This window comes from Pipra filicauda, unplaced genomic scaffold, assembly GCF_003945595.2.
Source record: "Pipra filicauda isolate LSUMZ 115617 unplaced genomic scaffold, ASM394559v2 scaffold36_size6622888_pilon, whole genome shotgun sequence".
In the NCBI taxonomy this organism is placed as follows: domain Eukaryota; kingdom Metazoa; phylum Chordata; class Aves; order Passeriformes; family Pipridae; genus Pipra; species Pipra filicauda.
The window spans coordinates 1793557-1810401 of NW_024104498.1; the positions used below are offsets into that span (position 1 = coordinate 1793557).

At 39.8% G+C, this 16845-nt stretch overlaps 1 protein-coding gene across 1 annotated transcript in view; it reads left to right on the forward strand.

Moving 5' to 3' along the window:
• Positions 1-435: 435 nt before the first annotated feature.
• LOC114000075 (vitellogenin-1-like) overlaps positions 436-16845 on the forward strand; it is a 43319-nt gene continuing 26909 nt past the window's right edge. Inside the window, exons 1-13 of the mRNA XM_027744047.2 lie at positions 436-475; positions 781-801; positions 1036-1187; positions 3625-3876; positions 6047-6208; positions 6886-7037; positions 9756-9906; positions 10006-10163; positions 10267-10432; positions 11479-11601; positions 13161-13379; positions 15445-15662; positions 15748-15845. Of these exons, the coding sequence (XP_027599848.2) occupies positions 436-475; positions 781-801; positions 1036-1187; positions 3625-3876; positions 6047-6208; positions 6886-7037; positions 9756-9906; positions 10006-10163; positions 10267-10432; positions 11479-11601; positions 13161-13379; positions 15445-15662; positions 15748-15845 (1912 nt within the window). The remainder of the gene's footprint in view (positions 476-780; positions 802-1035; positions 1188-3624; positions 3877-6046; positions 6209-6885; positions 7038-9755; positions 9907-10005; positions 10164-10266; positions 10433-11478; positions 11602-13160; positions 13380-15444; positions 15663-15747; positions 15846-16845) is intronic.

Genomic DNA, 16845 nt, shown 5'->3' on the forward strand with positions numbered 1-16845 from the left:
AGCAGAGTCTCAATGTGGCAGAGCAAGATGTGTCTCCAAAGCTGTGACCTTAATCAAGAGTAAATTATCAGGAGATTAAAGACACGACTGGAGAAAAGCTAAATAATTTCAGTTATGATGGAGGAACTGTGTTTACTTAACTTAAAATTTGTTATTTTACTGTGTAACTACAATGTAGAGAAATGAGGGGAAAATAGCAAGCAAGATACATTGAAAATTTAATCTCTTTCTCACATAGAAAGTAAGGTAGTTGAAATCAAGAGGTGATTTGAAGTTGTCAGCATTCATGACCTCAGAAATGTTTATTTTTTGATTGATCAATATGCATTCTAAAATACACTTATTTGTCAAACTAACATGCCAAAAGAAACATGTGATATCACATGCCTTTATAAAAGAGAAACCCATCACATTCACCTTTACTTTGTCCCCATCATGAGGGGCTTGATATTAGCCCTGGTTTTAACCCTGGTGGGTAAGTAAATAACTTATTTACTTGGATAAATTTAAAAATAATATTTTAAGGAAAAGGTTTCAGAATCTAAATACAGGTCACTGGCAAACAAAAACTTTGTTATAGAAAAAAATATTTTATGACTTTTTTGTTGTTTAGGGAAAAAAGAAGGCTTTTGGATGGTTCTGAAACAGAAGTTAATTAGAAAGGGTTATGCTATATGTACAAGATGAGATATAGCCCTTTATACTAAAACACACTAACATTTTGTGGTAGGTTTTCTTTTGCTTTGTCACTTCATTACTCTTTTTTTTTTTCTCTTTCAGGGAGCCAGCATCTTAATTACCGTAAGTAATTTTCCTATCAGCTAATATAATTATAATGAGTGAAATTAAAAATAGGATCTGAAAAGTATATCAATGTTTAATATAGTTTTACAACAGCTAATTTTGTTCAGGTGCATTGCAAAAATGAACAAATTCATCTTTTTTTTTTTTTTTTGTTCCATACATTCTAATAGAGGTGTTCTAATATGTTCTGTACAGTCTCTACAATATTTCATGGGAACCATTTCTTTACAGAACCCGATTTCAGTGAAAACAAGGTTTATACATTTGATTATGAAAGTACGCTTCTCAGTGGACTTCCAGAGAAAGGACTTGCAAGAGCTGGAATAAGAATAAAAAGTAAAGTGGAAATTAGTGGTATTGGGCCAAAACTTTGTCTTATTAGGGTAAGAAAATGTGTTCAATTTGAAAGGTAAAATTCTCGTCATACTTGACTTCTTTTTTTAAACTTTTGGGAAGCAATTAAGTTTCCTCGTGTGTTGTGCTTACTCAGGGAGAATGTAACTGATACTGTTATTTTTTTTATACCCTAAATTCTATTTGCACTTTGCCAGGTAATTCTCAGCTCAAGCCAACCTTGGGCTTGAAGGATTTCTTCTACTTTGTGGTCAGGGAGACAATGGAATGTAATTTGAAATGCACAATAATTTATTACCGTATCAATCCAATTGTTCCAAACTGTACAGCCTAGGATTATTTAATCAGCTGATTTCGTAACCAGCAGACAAAAGGCTATAAAACATGTGACAGTAGTTGGATGTGATTCAATATTTAGCATAATTAATGTCATCTGGTAGCTTCTTTTACTGAAGGGTCCCAAGTGACATTCTTTGTCATCCTCAACCGTATATTTTTACTGCATGCTGAGTAATTACCAAGAGTTTTGATTATGTGACAAACACTTTTGCCTTTAAAAGAAGCCTATACATGCTTATAATGGGTGTATAGAAATGCACACTTCAACTTCTTTACACCAACTCCACTTAGTCTCCTGTACATGGGGAAGAAAAATTATCTTTTTAAGAGATTTAATTTGGCAAATTGAAAACTGCAGGTTAAAAAAGACCAGTGAGTGTCTGATAAACTCTTGTAAATGCTGTAGCCTTCCAGCTTGAATTACCCTTCTGTTACTAAGTACTTTTATAAATCCAGATTACAATAGATGTAGATGGGAAACATTGCTTTTCCATGACCTCTGCAAGGGGACAGATTTTTTTTGAAAAAACAAACTAACAAGGAAATAAGAGCCACACATGTGCAATGGTGAGTGGAAGGCTTCCCTGGCAGAAAGGAGGCAGAAGCAGTCATGTCCTCACCCCACATCCTCCCTCCTTCCTGCTGAGAAAGCCCTTGGTGTGCCAGGGTGAGTCTTAACCAAAAGCTGACTCCTGTTCCCGAAAGCCTCCCAGCACAATTTCACTGGCCCTGGTGTATTTGTGTCAGAAATAAATACAGAAATAATTTCAGGCAAGAAAAAGAGAAAAAAAAAAAAGATATTTAGGGGGCAAGTTTTAAGCTAAAGGTAATGGTGCATTTATTCCCTTCTGCTACGGGAAAAGTTTATTTTGCTGCTGTTATATTTAAATTAGACAGTTTGGAGGGATGGTTCAGGGAATTAAACTTTCATCTGCAGCCTCCTAGTTCACATTCAGCCCAAACAAAAAGCCGCGTTCCCCGGGCAATTTCCAGCTGACAATTTTTTCATCACAAACCTGCAAGTAAGAATTGCCAGCTGTGTTCAAACCTGAGCAGACAGTGTAAGTCCTGACTGGGCCCTGAGGGCTGGGGAAAACTACCTCACCCTGACCCTGCAGAGCAGTCCCAAACCTGCCCGTACGCAGAATGCCAGGAGCATGTCCGAGAGGCAGCACGAGGGATTTGCTCCGTAACAGCCTCCCCTGTAAGCTTCAGTTACTGGGGTTGGCAGTGATCTCCACCAACAATAACAAAAATAAATATGAAAGCTCAGTCTCCAGTGGTTTGCTGTGTGAGGGTTTAGTTTTGTGTGGCTTTTGGAGAAATTAATCCCAGTCTTGCGTCACATCGCCCGCCTGAGGTGTCAGAGAAAAGTCTCTTCAAATTGTCAAAATATATAGAAGGGAAGGGTCCTCTGAGAAACTAAGCTAAACATGGCCGTTCCCATGGGGTAGGAATTATTCCAGTTAAGCATAGTTTAGCACAACTTTCTACTTGCTTGGATGTGCCCCAGGTTGAGGCTGGAGCGTGAAGTGCAGAGCACGGTCGGAGCCAGTGCCTGAGTTCTACAGCAAAACACGTAGGGAATGACAATTTCTGTAATCTGCTGTCCACTGCTCAGACTAATTCTGACTATCTGGCTGGCCCAGCAGCCATGCTGTTATTAGTTTCAGACTGCTGCCTGCCCTCTGTGACCCCAGCGAGGGAAATGACAGAGTTCACAACAGGAGTTAATGATGCTTTATGCAACATTAACTTCCTCCTGCAATTTCCTGCAGACCTTCCATACTGCTTTTGGGTAGCAACCTGCTTCATGCAGCTCTTCTCTGGCTCATTTCTTCGTACAAGCCAAACTTTGGCAATATGGATTCTCTACGTAATAGAACAGAGTGCAGTGGCTGCAGAAGTATCACAGTCATTTGCATTGCTCTCTTTTCTGTGTGGAAATATGTGTATCAACTAGCTATGCTAAATTACAGCTTCTAAGGCTTCCCTTTGAAGAGGCTTTGCATCACTTAAAAGTGTATTTTCGATGTGAGTAAAGCTCTAGATGCTTATGTGTATTAAGAAAAGAGTTGACTGGAAAAAAAAATATTAAAGAGTAATTCCATTCCCTCTTTGTTCCAGATTCACTCCATCGAAGCAGGAGAGTACAATGGGGTCTGGCCCACGAGCTCATTCTCTCGGTCACTCAAACTGACCCAGGTGCTGACTGGGCAGCTCAGTAACCCCGTCAAGTTTGAGTACAGCAGTGGCCACGTTGGGAATGTCATGGCTCCCGATTCCATCTCGGACGATGGGCTGAACATCTACAGAGGGGTTATGAACGTGCTGGAGCTGAGCATAAAGAAGATGCAGCACTCCTACAGCTTACAGGAGGTGAGATTTTTGGTTTGGCCGTTGTGGTGGCTTTGTAAATAAATAAGCCTTCTCTTCAGAGTCTTCTCAAGCATTTTCTGAATTCATCCTGGGCATAAACCTCACTAATAAGAAACACCAAAGCTTGGGAAATCATGATTAAGTTGCTCTTATGGGATGACTTTTGATGGAGATATATTTAAACAGGACAACAGAAGAGCAGATTTTTAATCTGGTTGATGAAAGTATTTCAGAAAATGCACTTGCAGTATTAAATCTTTAGAAAATCAGGGTTATTATTTAGAGAAGGTAAACTCCTGTGAAAGCTGAAGCCTACATAAAATGTGAATACTGTATTAAAACAAGCTTAAACATACAGCTTAATAGTAAAGCGAAAATAACAGTAATTTGACTTTTTTCACCAATCTTATACACTTTAATCTCTTCTAGCTCCTCTTTTAGGAGAAAAACAGTATATATGTCATGACATTACTGTAATAGCTTTGACAGTTGCAGTTGATGCTCTGTTGGAATTTCCACTGTTTTTCAGGTTTTAATATATTAGTCCAGGTAAATCATCTGATATTGCTGTTCACCACAGAAATTGCAATGTGTTTAGTTTTTGTGAAACCGTATTTACATTGATTAGAATACATTCAATTCAGAGATCAGCAAAAACCTTGAAATTATTATACTTTCATGGTATTTTTTATTGAAAATGTAGACCAGAGTAACTTTAATTTTCTTAAAATTTATTTTTATGTAAGTAGAGTTGTTTCTGGGAAAGGAACTACGTGATTTAATAGTTTCACACTGTTTGTTTTACATAAAAATCCATGTGCTGGAGTTGCATATTCTGCATCACCATTTTCCTCAAATCTAATTTCACATCTTAATTCTTTCTAATTCAGTTAGCACTATGTCCAAGTCTCTCTGCTAGGCAACAGATGTGACTTCACCTCTTAGAATCATTTCCAAGTTTCCTTTGCTTTTCTCAGAGAGCAAATGATTAATGAGCTTTGGCATCCTTGCTTGACAATCTCGAGTCACCCTGTAAAGGAAGATAAGAGTTGTTAGTTCCAAAATCTGAGCTGCAGAGAGGTTTAAAGGACTAACCTGGGAAAGTCTACATCCCATCCTGGGGGTGCAGGGTGAGGGTATCTGAGCTGGCCATGAGCTGCACACAGCCAGAAAGTCCAGATGGACAGGAGTCTAATTCCTCCCACTGAACTCTCCGAGCAGAACGTTCCCATTTAAAGTCTGGATGTCTCTACCTTACCCTGCAGTCTGCAGAGGAGCCTCACACCTGTATCTGCAGGGCACAAGTCTTTCAGAAAGCTTGGGCAATTCTTATTTCTAGCCCTTTCCAAAGCCACAGTGTCACCAGGAATTCTGTTAAGCTAAAGATGAAGTGGGTATGTCTTGCCTCCCAACCACCACATGACTATTTTGCTGTTGTGACATAGCCCAGAGCTGCTCTCCGCACTGGCTATGCTATAAATAACAGTGAAAAACAAAATCATGAAAATAACTCTTCCTCCTAAAATGCAATCAAATATTTTTCCTCTCCAAAAAAATCTCACTGACTGAGGAAATTTAAGAGCTCTTATAAATGTATATGCTCAAAATATTATTGAAGAGCTCAGCTAAAACTGTAAACTCAAGAAAAGCCACAATCAAAACTCTGTTATCCTGAAATTCTTTTTAATTATTGCTGTTCATGTTGTGACAGATCATCTGATATTGCAAGGCTCGTTCCATAGGCATTTATAAGCTGTCTATAAAAGCAAGTTTTAAGGGCAGAATGTCATCTCCAACCTTGAAAGACTTTGCTGTTGAAATGTCATTCTGACCGATCAAATTATTTTGACACTTTTTGTTAATATTCCTCAAATCTTATTTCATAATCAACAGCTCTAACTGAAAATCGCTACTCCCTTTTCCTGAGGCTCCAAGTGAAACTTTGGGAATTTTAGTTCTCTCAGTGCAACTCTGATTTGGCTCACTGGGAACCTGTACATGTAAAAAAGAGATGAAAGTAATCATCACCCCAATTTTGCTTCTGGAGTGTATAATGAAAAAAAAAAGAAGAGTAATTTTGAAAACACAGAATTAAGCAGGAAATTCCATGTGGTGAGTTGAAGCTTTGCATAAAAGTGAACTTCTCTGATCCTCTTCTCATTTTTGCCAGGCTGGGATTGGAGGTATTTGCAACACAACGTATGCAATTCAGGAAAACAAGAGGGCAAGCCTACTCTATGTGACCAAATCCAAGGACCTGAACAGCTGTGAGGAGAAAGTTCAGATTGTCACAGGTTCAGCAAACACTCAGCCATGCCAGGCCTGCCAGAAGGTAAATTAGAGAGGTGTTATGTATATGTGCTTCGTGTTCTTATGCTGAGCACCATTTGGTATCTGTTGCTTTGAAACACTCGAAATGAGGGAAGGGTCAGGTCTGCTGTATCCAGTTGTCAGTATTTTCTTTCTGTCTGAAAATCAGCCCACAGAGAAGCAGAGGTCTGTGCTGCAGGCTGTCATGCAGGCACACTTCAACCAGCTCAAACTAGCTGGCTTGGAAACCATTAATTATCAGCATGAGTTAATTCACCTATTCTGGTGAGTAAAAAAATAGCCACGATGTCCACTTTCTGCTGCTCAAGACAGGTACTGCTGCATTTTATTGCAATCCTCTCTTTGAAATAAGAAATTGTGTGGTTTAGGCAGCCGCTCTCCTCAGAAAATGTGTCTCCTTCTCGAGGGAATGACCAATTACCTCTATTTGGGAAAAAGAAAAAACAGCTAACACTTCTTAGCAGTAAAAGTAATGGAGCCAGGCAGCGTGTCTGACCTCTCCCGTGGAAGTGAGTGCACAGAATTCACATCAGCTGCTCTTATGGCCAATGAACAAAACAGCCCAGGAAAACGAGTGGGTTGAAGGGGGTGATGTAATAGCTCCTAGTCACAGAATTCAGAAGTTCAATGACTTTTTATTTTCTTTGTTTCTTTGCTTTTTTTTTTCGTATTTTAAAGAGAAACAAGAATTCCCGGGCGACCGCTACTTACAATTACAAAATTAAATATACACGCAGTGAAGCTGTAATTACACAAGCTGATGTCGAGGAAATCCACCAGTTTGCACCCTTCAATGAGATAACAGGAGGAAATGCTATAGTACAAGCCAGGTACTGTACATATGCCTTTAATTCAGCAACTAACTCAGCGACTCCATAATCCGGTCAAATTCCGTAAGTGAAATAAATCCTTTGCTTCCACAGCCCATTGTTTGCCAGTATTTAATTACATAAAATCCCAAACAGTTCATAAAAGCAACCTTCACTGCTAGTTGTAAATCTGAAGCGTGCACATCACCATCCAAATTTCGTTAGCTAAACTTGGCAGGGTTTGACTATTTTATTTCTCGGGGATATTTGATTTATGTCATAAAAGCCAAAACAAATGTAATTCCATCTGAAAAATTGTGAACTAATATATTTGAAGTAAAATACTTTGAAAGACAGTTATTCACAGAAAGAGAGTTCCCTGGAAAATAATAATGCAGTAAGAGACCCTTTGAGACTAGTTCACAAGAAACCTAGATAGGACTTTGGATTCCTAAATACACTGGGCTGCTTACAAATCTCCCATCAAAACTGTTTCTAAATAGGAAATTGGGTTTTATTGCAGAACAATTGGGCACAAGGCATGTAAAATGCATTTGCTTTTCCACAACGAGTTTTGCATATTTCTTTAACAATACTGGGGCAAAACGAAGATGTGGCTGTGTAAGAAATTACGCCCCTGCTCACCATTAGCTCTAGCTCACAAACTCTCAGTGTTTGCAAGTGATTTCATCTATCAAAATCATCTACTGAAAAACTTTTTAGCTACCTAGTTAATTATGGGCTCTGTATACAGGAGTGCCCTACTGAAGGGAGAGGCTTTTTGCATGAAGGCAGCTGTGCAGAAATTATACCTCAATCCCACTCCTCAACTGCTGTAATCTTGCATTGCTGCATTAGCTCCTGCAAGAATCTATTGGTATAATATACGGTTTTGGAAACTGCAGCATCAGAAAATTCATGTCAATAATTCACCAATTAACTTCATTTATGTAATGAACGTGCTCAATTTGGCTAATCAAAAAAAAAAAAACCCAAAACCAAAACCAGAACAGTAAAGGTGAAAGTGGCTTTACTATCCCTATGCAATCAAAGTGTAGATAGGCACAACTGCAGTGCTTTTATCAAATTATAGATTGTTGTGAGTCAGCATCAGTCTAGAGACAATGGACTTACAGTGCTTTACACTCTCATTCTGCAGAGATTGTCTTCTGCAAAGAAGATGTTCTTCCTCAGCCCTCAGAAGGGTAGTGCCTCTACCTTTCCCATTTTCTCTGGATTTTTAGCATTGCCCAGCAGAAGGGGACAAATATAAGATAGCTGGGAAGATGTGGATATCTCACTCGAGTCTTCAGAAGTTATTTCTACAATACACTCTCTGTTTAAAAAAAAAAAAAAAAAAAAAAAAAAAAAAAAAAAAGAAAAAATCTGTCAAGGACTTAAAACACCCAGAGCTGAGTTTTCTGACCTGTTCAGCATAAGATTCTTGCAGCACCTCTCAAAGCCAAGAGAGGTTTTACTGTTTTTTCACCTTTTTAATCCTATCTTTAGTATTCATTTGCTCTTCTCTTCAGAGTATATTTTCCCATCTATTCTGGGCAGATATATCTCTTCCCAAAACAAGAAAGATGAAGATATAATAAATTCATCATGATCTGGAAGGGAGAATTAACTCTGTCCAAGTGTACCTGATTTTCTGATTTCTGACCCAAACGCCCTTTCAATAATATTGTATAAAATTTCAAGAGAGAACAAATCTCTGCTGATTCTGTAGTGGTTTCTATTCACATTCCAGAAGCTTGTCTGCAAAGCAGTTATGCACTATTTCTGCAGCAGTTCTCTGCAATCCATATGGAAGGAGTGAATAAAAATGCTGCAGAAGATCATAGAGATTTCAAAATAAACACGCCAATTTTCTACGGAGATTTTGAGGCACTGAGTAGCACAGGAATATTGCTTTTGAAATGTTTTCAATTGTTCACTACAAATGCCTAACTTTATTACGGTGTCCTAAATGGCCCATTTTAAGCATAATTGGTAGGATAGCTCACGTCTAGCTGAAAATGTAGCAAAGATAGCAAATGTTTACAAAGACAGTCTCTCATTGGAATTATTCTTAATAACAAAGGATGAAGGTTGGTTGCTTCTTGAAAAGTTTCCAAAAGCTTCAGCACTTTCCAAAGACTAATCCTGAATTTATCTGGCCCTTTTTGTTTGGTAAATCCAATTTGAGACTTCATAAGAACCTTTTTTTGCAGTTCCCAGGATATTCAGCTTACCAGACAAAATGGGGAGGGCAAGTAAAAAAATTTCAATTCCTTTTGAAGCTTCCAGGAGACACAGGCATGTAACAGCTTTTATGAACTTCTTAAAGGGTTTAAATTAAATGATAACTAATGAACAAGTTTCCCATCTGTGTTTTCCTATAATCCTTAATTTACTCCTCAAGACACAACACAACACACAGTTCCTGTGATCATCAGGCTGCAGCTTCTCACCTCCTTCTTCTTCCTTAAATTCTCAAGCCAGGTTATTCCCAATGGCAGGCAAAGACTGGCTCTGATCTGAGCCCTGCTGTGCAAGTGCACACCTTCTCAGAGTGCAGTTCTGAGCATCATGTCCAAATGCATCTGTTTGTAGATATCTTTTCCCCTCGATAACAAAACCCTTCTGAAACAACTGTAGCTGCACTGCAATGCAGGGAGGCAGAATTACTGAGGGTTTTTTTTAGTTTGTACCCTGCATCTTGTGATGTTTTCTTCCTGGGGTTCTCCATTCCAGGCAGAAACTTACTCTGACTGATGTGCAGAAGCAGAGGACAGAGGTCCCACCAAAGGAATATCAGAATCGTGGGTCACTTCGGTACGAGTTTGGCAGTGAATTGCTTCAGCTTCCTGTCCACTTATTCAAAATAAAAGATGTGGAAAGCCAGGTAAAGTTCAGGCACTGGGCAGACTCTTTGTTGGACACTGGAACCTGTGCATGCGGGACACAATGCATGTGAACTTCCTGCATTTTCATCTTCCTGCAGATAGAGGAAAGCCTGCAGGACCTAGTAGAGGCCACCTCTGACCAGCTTCCCAGTGATGCGCCAGCAAAAGCCCTCAAGCTCATGCACCTCTTTCGTGCAGCAAACGAGGAGGATTACGAGTCGGTGTGGAAGCAGTTCTCCGGCCGGCCAGCGTACAGGTACGAGCATTAAAGGTGGTGCTTCTTCTGCTGAGAAACTCTGCTGGAGACCCTTATGCTCAGAGGCAGACCTGGAAAATGCTCCTTGCCTTTCCCATTGCAGGCGCTACGTTCTGGACATAATCCCCGCGGTGTCCAGTCACCGCGCGCTCCGGTTCCTGCGGCGCAGGATGGAAAGGCAGGAGCTCTCCAGCTGGGAAGCGGCTCAGACGCTGCTGGTGGCTCTGCACTCCAGCACACCAACCCAGGACGTGATGGAGGAAGCAACAGTAGGGTTCTCTAAACACTCTCAAATCACTCTTGGCTGATTCCAGCATCTGTTGTATTTATTCCTTTGACGAGATGTTAAAGGCTTTGAAAATATGAAGGTTTTATGTCCTCTGGTGAGACTGAAAGGACTTTGTTTCCTGACTGTCTTAAGGGGAGGAGAATGCAAATCAAAAGGGCAAAAATGAGTCCACAATGAAACAGGAAAGAAAGAGTAAAATACCCCTCAGGGACAAAGGTTATTGCTGCAAACAGTGGTTTCTAGTCTTCCTTTTTCCAAATGTATTTTGTAGTTACATCAGATTAGATCTCTAACTGATTCTCTACAAAGACAAAGGAGCAAGAAATACATATTTGTTATATCCATGTATTTGTCCTGATTGACCTATGAATTTGAGATCTGTCCAGATCAAGGCAATTATGCCAATGTGAAGGCCACGTAGGAGAAAGTCCAATTATTTTTACAATTTTTTCTTTATCTGCAGGGTTTAATTCCAGCCTCAGATGCAAGAACCTGTCTCTGCCTGCCCTAGGTAGAGACAACAAACCTCAGACTAGAGGTTTGCTCTCAATGAAAGCCTGTGCAGAGATGCTCTGCTTCTCACACAGGAAAGCAGTGGCTGATGCCTCCTGACAGCTCTTACGTTTATACAAAAATATTCCTCCTGCCCAAAATACTGAGGTCCCTTCCCAAGGAATCTCGAGTTTGTTGTACCTATGGCTGAGGGGATCACAAAACCTGATGGATGTTGCTAAGATAATATGTGTTTTTCCATTCCATAACTGGGTGATTTCCTCCCTTTGGATTATAGCCCATGCCAAATTTAAATCTGAAACACCATAAAAGCAACAGATCTGCCTTCTAGATGTTACTTGAAATTACTTTACAATTGTGTTGTCCAGTACAGTGCTATCCACTGATTACCTGAAAATCCACCAATACAAAAATATCAAAAGCCTGGGTTTGTCTTGCGTTGGGCAGGAAGGTATTTTTTAATATTGTTTCTTTTCATTAATGGTTAGTAACGAGCCACTGCTTCCTCCCCAGCTGATTGTCAGAAAGCACTGCCCACGCTCCAGCACTGTGCTGGGGAAGGTTTGCCACCTCAGCTACGCGTCGCTGTGCCACAAACAGTGCTCTTCAGCAGACTCCTGCTCCGAGTGTCTCCAGGTAATCGCGTCGTTATTCATCGCTCAAAAGAAAAATTAAGGCCTGAGTTCTTCCTTCGTTATTCAGAAAGCTGTATTTCACTTCACTACAGAGTTTCCTTTGGGGAAAGGAACCCCAGTTGGTTAAATACAGCGTTTTTATCTTTAGATTAGCACACGAAAGCGAGGGAGAGGAAGAAGTATATAATTCATAACACTTTCTATCCGAGCATCTCCGAGTGCTTTATTGCCAATTATTAATGAGGTCCCATGGCATTGCTCAAAAACACTTTAAATATAGGTACTTATCTATACTTATAAATGAACTAAGTGACACAAAAGCCTAGGTTTTTCCTGAAGTCATGTGTCCCTTCCATTCCTGAGCCAGAAGCAGAGCCCAGTCATCCACACAGGCTGTAAGCTCTTCATGAGAGTAACACCCTCCCTGTTCTGTACTGCTTTTAATCTGCAGGCCTCAAAACAATTTCAGTAGTCATTAAGTAGCATTTCCCAGTTCTGAAAATGCATGTCGTGGTTTACAGAGGCCAATCCCTCATCCAGAAACAGAGAAGGAAAGAGAAATGGGTGTTTTCAGCCTTTGGTGCTGGTCAGTTCACCGTCCCCAGTACGAGCAGGGTGTTCCAAATACCCTGTGTGCTTGACAGGATTGTTTTTCCTGTAGCACACAGGCACGGCCAACATTCCTACACAGGTCTCATGTGTTACAATTGCCACCAATGCTCTTGAGCTAATTAAATCTGAGAAGAGCTGTGTCAGAGAGTGAAAACTCTTTCCCAAAGCAAATGACTGTACAGGCTTATTCAATGCATTTCAAATGTCCATGCATTTAATTAGTGATATCAGTAGGCTGTTTCTGCACCGTTAGAGGGATTTCAAATGTGTTATTTTAAACTACAGAAACTGCATTGAAATTATTCTCTAACATCTCTGTTTCTTTTTTAGAGCCACTTGTTAGTGTTAAAAACAGATATCTAATAGGATTTAGTTCTTTTCTCTTATTCAGCCTTCAGACAACTACCTCTAATCTTGACACACTAATGCAAGTGTGATCCAGTTGCTTATAACAAAGGCTGTAAAATGACCTGATTTTTTGCCAATGATCTCATTTGCCACCTGCTAATCCACTTCTAAAAAGAGGCTGTCATAGCTGGTTAAGGGCAAGACCACCAGCCATATCTTCAGGAATCTTATTTAAGGGTCTAAAGGTTTAACTGTACCTGTATTTTTGCACCTGTCTTCAACCATGAGACAGAGATGTTCAAGCAGAACTATTTCAAGGTTTCCAACTCACCCTGAAAGCAGTGGGAACTAGCTCCTAGCCATTATTTTTGCCTTTAAAAATCTTACTTGGTAACTTTAAAGCATAGTGATGAAGAAGCTGTTCATTGCAGCTTTCTTGGCTATACTTGTTCTATGAATAAAATGTTCTATTCATGAGGACAGAAAAGAATTTGAAAATATTTAAAATAAATGAATTGGACAGACTGAAATTATGAGTGGAGGATGGAATAGAGATAAGAGCTGGAATTGAACTCAACAGAATTTGTTTTCTTTTTTCAGCTTCTTCATGGTTTTGCAGGAGAGGCATTGAGCAAGTCTAGCACAGAAGAAATTTCCCTGGCTCTGAAAGCCCTTGGGAATGTAGGACACCCAGCCAGCATCAAGCACATCAAGAAGTTTTTGCCAGGATATGCAGCTGGTGCCTCAGATTTGCCACTCAAGGTCCATGCAACTGCTGTGATGGCCCTGAAAAACATAGGCCTGAAAGACCCAAAAATGGTAAGGAAACAAAGCCACCTCCTTTGCACTTGCAGCTTGCACTTGCAAGGCTGTTAATAGATCATGGGTGATGAGGGGAAAACAGATCTTTTTCTCAAAAACAGCACAATTTATTTCTTTTAAGTACTTAGCCATTCCTTAGCTGGCATGTCTTGTTCCTTTTGACATTAACCTCCATTATATCAGACTGCAACAAAAATCCCATTAAAAGGATACATTCGTTGTTGAAGACAAATCAGTATTTCCATTGCAAACATTTGATTTCCAAGGACATTAAACAGAAAACTAAATTATTGACCCAAATGTGTTTAGTACTACTTCACCTTTGGTGTGTGAGAGAACCACAGAACAAGGTTTTCAGAGAATCAACATTTAATGCCGAGTGTCACATCTGATCGTAATTCAAGACCAGGTCTTATTGTAAATAGATACTGGGGGTTTGCATCCTAATTACAAATTTACAGGCATTGTGTGGGCTTAAGTCATAAACAGAGCATTTACCAAATGTGACTTTTGTCCCTGACTGAGATAATCTCACATACAATGGCTACACCAGCATGCTCTGCTCCACCACAGATATCACTTTACAATCATTTTCACCTTAAAGCAATTTGCCTATAAAAGGAAACCTTTTCAAGGTTTTCAAGAATTTTTTTTTTCCCTGATGTCGAATTTTTTTGTTTTATATACGTCAATTCTTAATATAAGAAGTAAAATAAAAGCTTTCATTAACGATTCACCTACTAATCTGTATCAGTTTTTCCATTATACTCATTTTTTTGCATGTGACTCCCAGTTTGAGTGCACGTATTGATTCATGGACAATAGTGTGCCAGGGTATGCTTTTAAGCAAAAGAATAAAGAAACAATTTACTAGAGTGCAGGAGCTGGATGGGGAAAAGCAGGGGGGAGGATAGAATAGCAAGGGTAGGAGTTAGGGTATTTGTTGGGGAAGAAAAAAAAGCCAATTTGGTGTTTGAAAACAACACTGTGTCTCTGACTGCTCTTTGGCCTGGCTTTCCACATGTGACCCAGACCACTCTTTAGTTCCATTTTCTATGCATTTTCTTTGGAGAAATATGATCTGGAGTGAGTTAATGATTGTGACCACTTTTTTCATTGTTCAAAAAACAGTTTAATGCCTGGTTTGCAGCTAGATACTCACCTATATTTGCATTAAACAGACTTAATTCATGGCCTGTCTTTTTTATTGTTTAATTTGAAAAGGCAGCTGCATTTAGGAAGAGGCTACTGCCTCTTTTATGTTGTCACCTCTTTTATATTGGTCTTTGATATTCAACATATTCAAATTAATAAAACCAGTCAGGGTCTTTCCAAATTTTAAGTTTCCTGGGTCACTTTTCCCTCCAGTGCACAGATGTGCACTTTCCTAGGCAGGACAGGGCTGTGCAGAGGGGTTACCAGAACAGTGGCACACAACCCACAGCCATTTCAAAGTTATGGCTTTGGTGCCACTCATGGAAACTGCAAAGGTTCCAGTACAAAATTAGTCTTGGTGCTGAATATTGCTGAGGTCAAACACATTGGTCACAGGTACTACTGTGGAAATTACACCTGTCACATAAAATTTTGGTTTAAGCTGCCTACACAGCATACAGATTTCTGGTAATAAATTGGGGTTTATTTGTTTCATTTCTATTCTGTTATTTAGCAGAAAGGGCCCAGATTAAGATCAAATTATTCGAAGTAAGTCATAGCTTTGTGAGTAGGGATAAGTGATCACTGAAATCACTTCTCAGGTGTGTAACAGGTTACTGAAATCTCCTTAACATAGGGTGGGATAGTTCAAAAAAGGGATGATAGACCTGATGCAGAAGTTACCCAGTGAAGTTCCTTGGCTTTGATTGTCTAGGAAGTCAGACTAGATTACCATAATGCCCCTTCCAACCCTCGGACTGTGAAACCAGGAACAACGTTGCCATAATTATTAAAAAATACAAATTTTTTACTGTGCCGGTGGTGAACAGATCATTCACTCCTGTCGAATGGTTATTAGCAGAACATTCAAACACACAGTAAAATTGAATATACCTATTTTTTTCAGGTCCAGGCTATTACCCTTGAGATTTTCCTGAATCACAGAATTCACCCTCGGGTCCGAATGCTGGCTGTGGTGGTTCTGCTTGAAACCAAGCCAGGTCTCCCAATAGTGATGACATTAGCTGATGCTGTGCTGAAGGAACCCAGCATGCAAGTGGCAAGTTTCATCTACTCACACTTGAGGGCCCTGGGCAGAAGCACATCCCCAGATCTCCAAGTGATGTAAGGAAAATCTGCATCCCTTTCCTGGCAGAAAAACTTATTGCAAACTAATCGACGTGTTAACGTGCTCACCCAACTTTTCCAGGGCTTCTGCCTGCAGAATGGCCATCAGAGCCTTAAGTCCCAAATTCGACAGGTCTGGATATCAGTTCAGCAAGGTTTTCCGCTTCAGTGTCTTTAAAGGTAAGATTCAGAAGGTTTTGTAGAGAAATGTATACAGGGAAATGTGTGAAAAAAAAAAATTGTACAGCATGAGAACCCAATTTTCCTAGCCAGCTGTTAGCTGCACATTGTTCCTCTGTATTCTCCTATGTTTAGTGGGGGAAAAAAAAAAACAAAATAAGAGTGTCAGGCTCTCCATTTGGAGAGTATTTAGGTCCCTGTGTGGTTTGCATTGTACACTGCCAGCATGAAATTACCACGGGGCTTGTGGGGCTCTAACCCTCTGTTTTCATTAGTCTGGGAGGCACATGCTCCTGTAGCAAATGCTGTAGTCTCAGTGGTGCTTAACAATTTCATACCATTGTTCAGCACCAAACAAACAGAAGGGACCTAAATTACTGCTGAAGTGGATTAATTTCCACTGGTGTTGAACACCTACAACTCCTGCTGAATTCAAATGTGATGCTAAGTATTCTTCACCCCAACAGTTGTGCCCAGCAAAACAGAAAACTCTGAAAACATTTACATGTGACAATTCATTGCACCCAGGAGCAGCTACCTCAGGCTTTTCATCTAAAGATCTTTCTTGCATCTTCCTACCAGGATTCTTTGCTGGAATAAGCAGATCCATGCACAGGATCTGGAGACTGACCAGTCACATCAAAGGGAGTAGCACATAAAAATGCAGTCAAAGCAGGGAGGACCAGATTAGAAGACAGGTCCTGATGGGCCAAAGTGTAGCTGTTGTTATTTCCCATATATGTTATTTTTCTCAGTAGGTTTTTTAAGCAACTGCCCTATGTAAATGGCCATGGCAACCTCATGATTGGGCATATGTAGCCAGCAGAGTAGGGAGATTATATCTCCAAACACAGTCTCCTTATACATGCTTTTTATCTGTCAGGAGTTGGATGGTTTTAGCACTTTTGTTATTCACTGGTACATGATAACATTTTTTTTAAAGTAATCAGTGTCAGACTCTGAAATATCTGAAATTCACTGTCTGAGTGCATGAGTACTT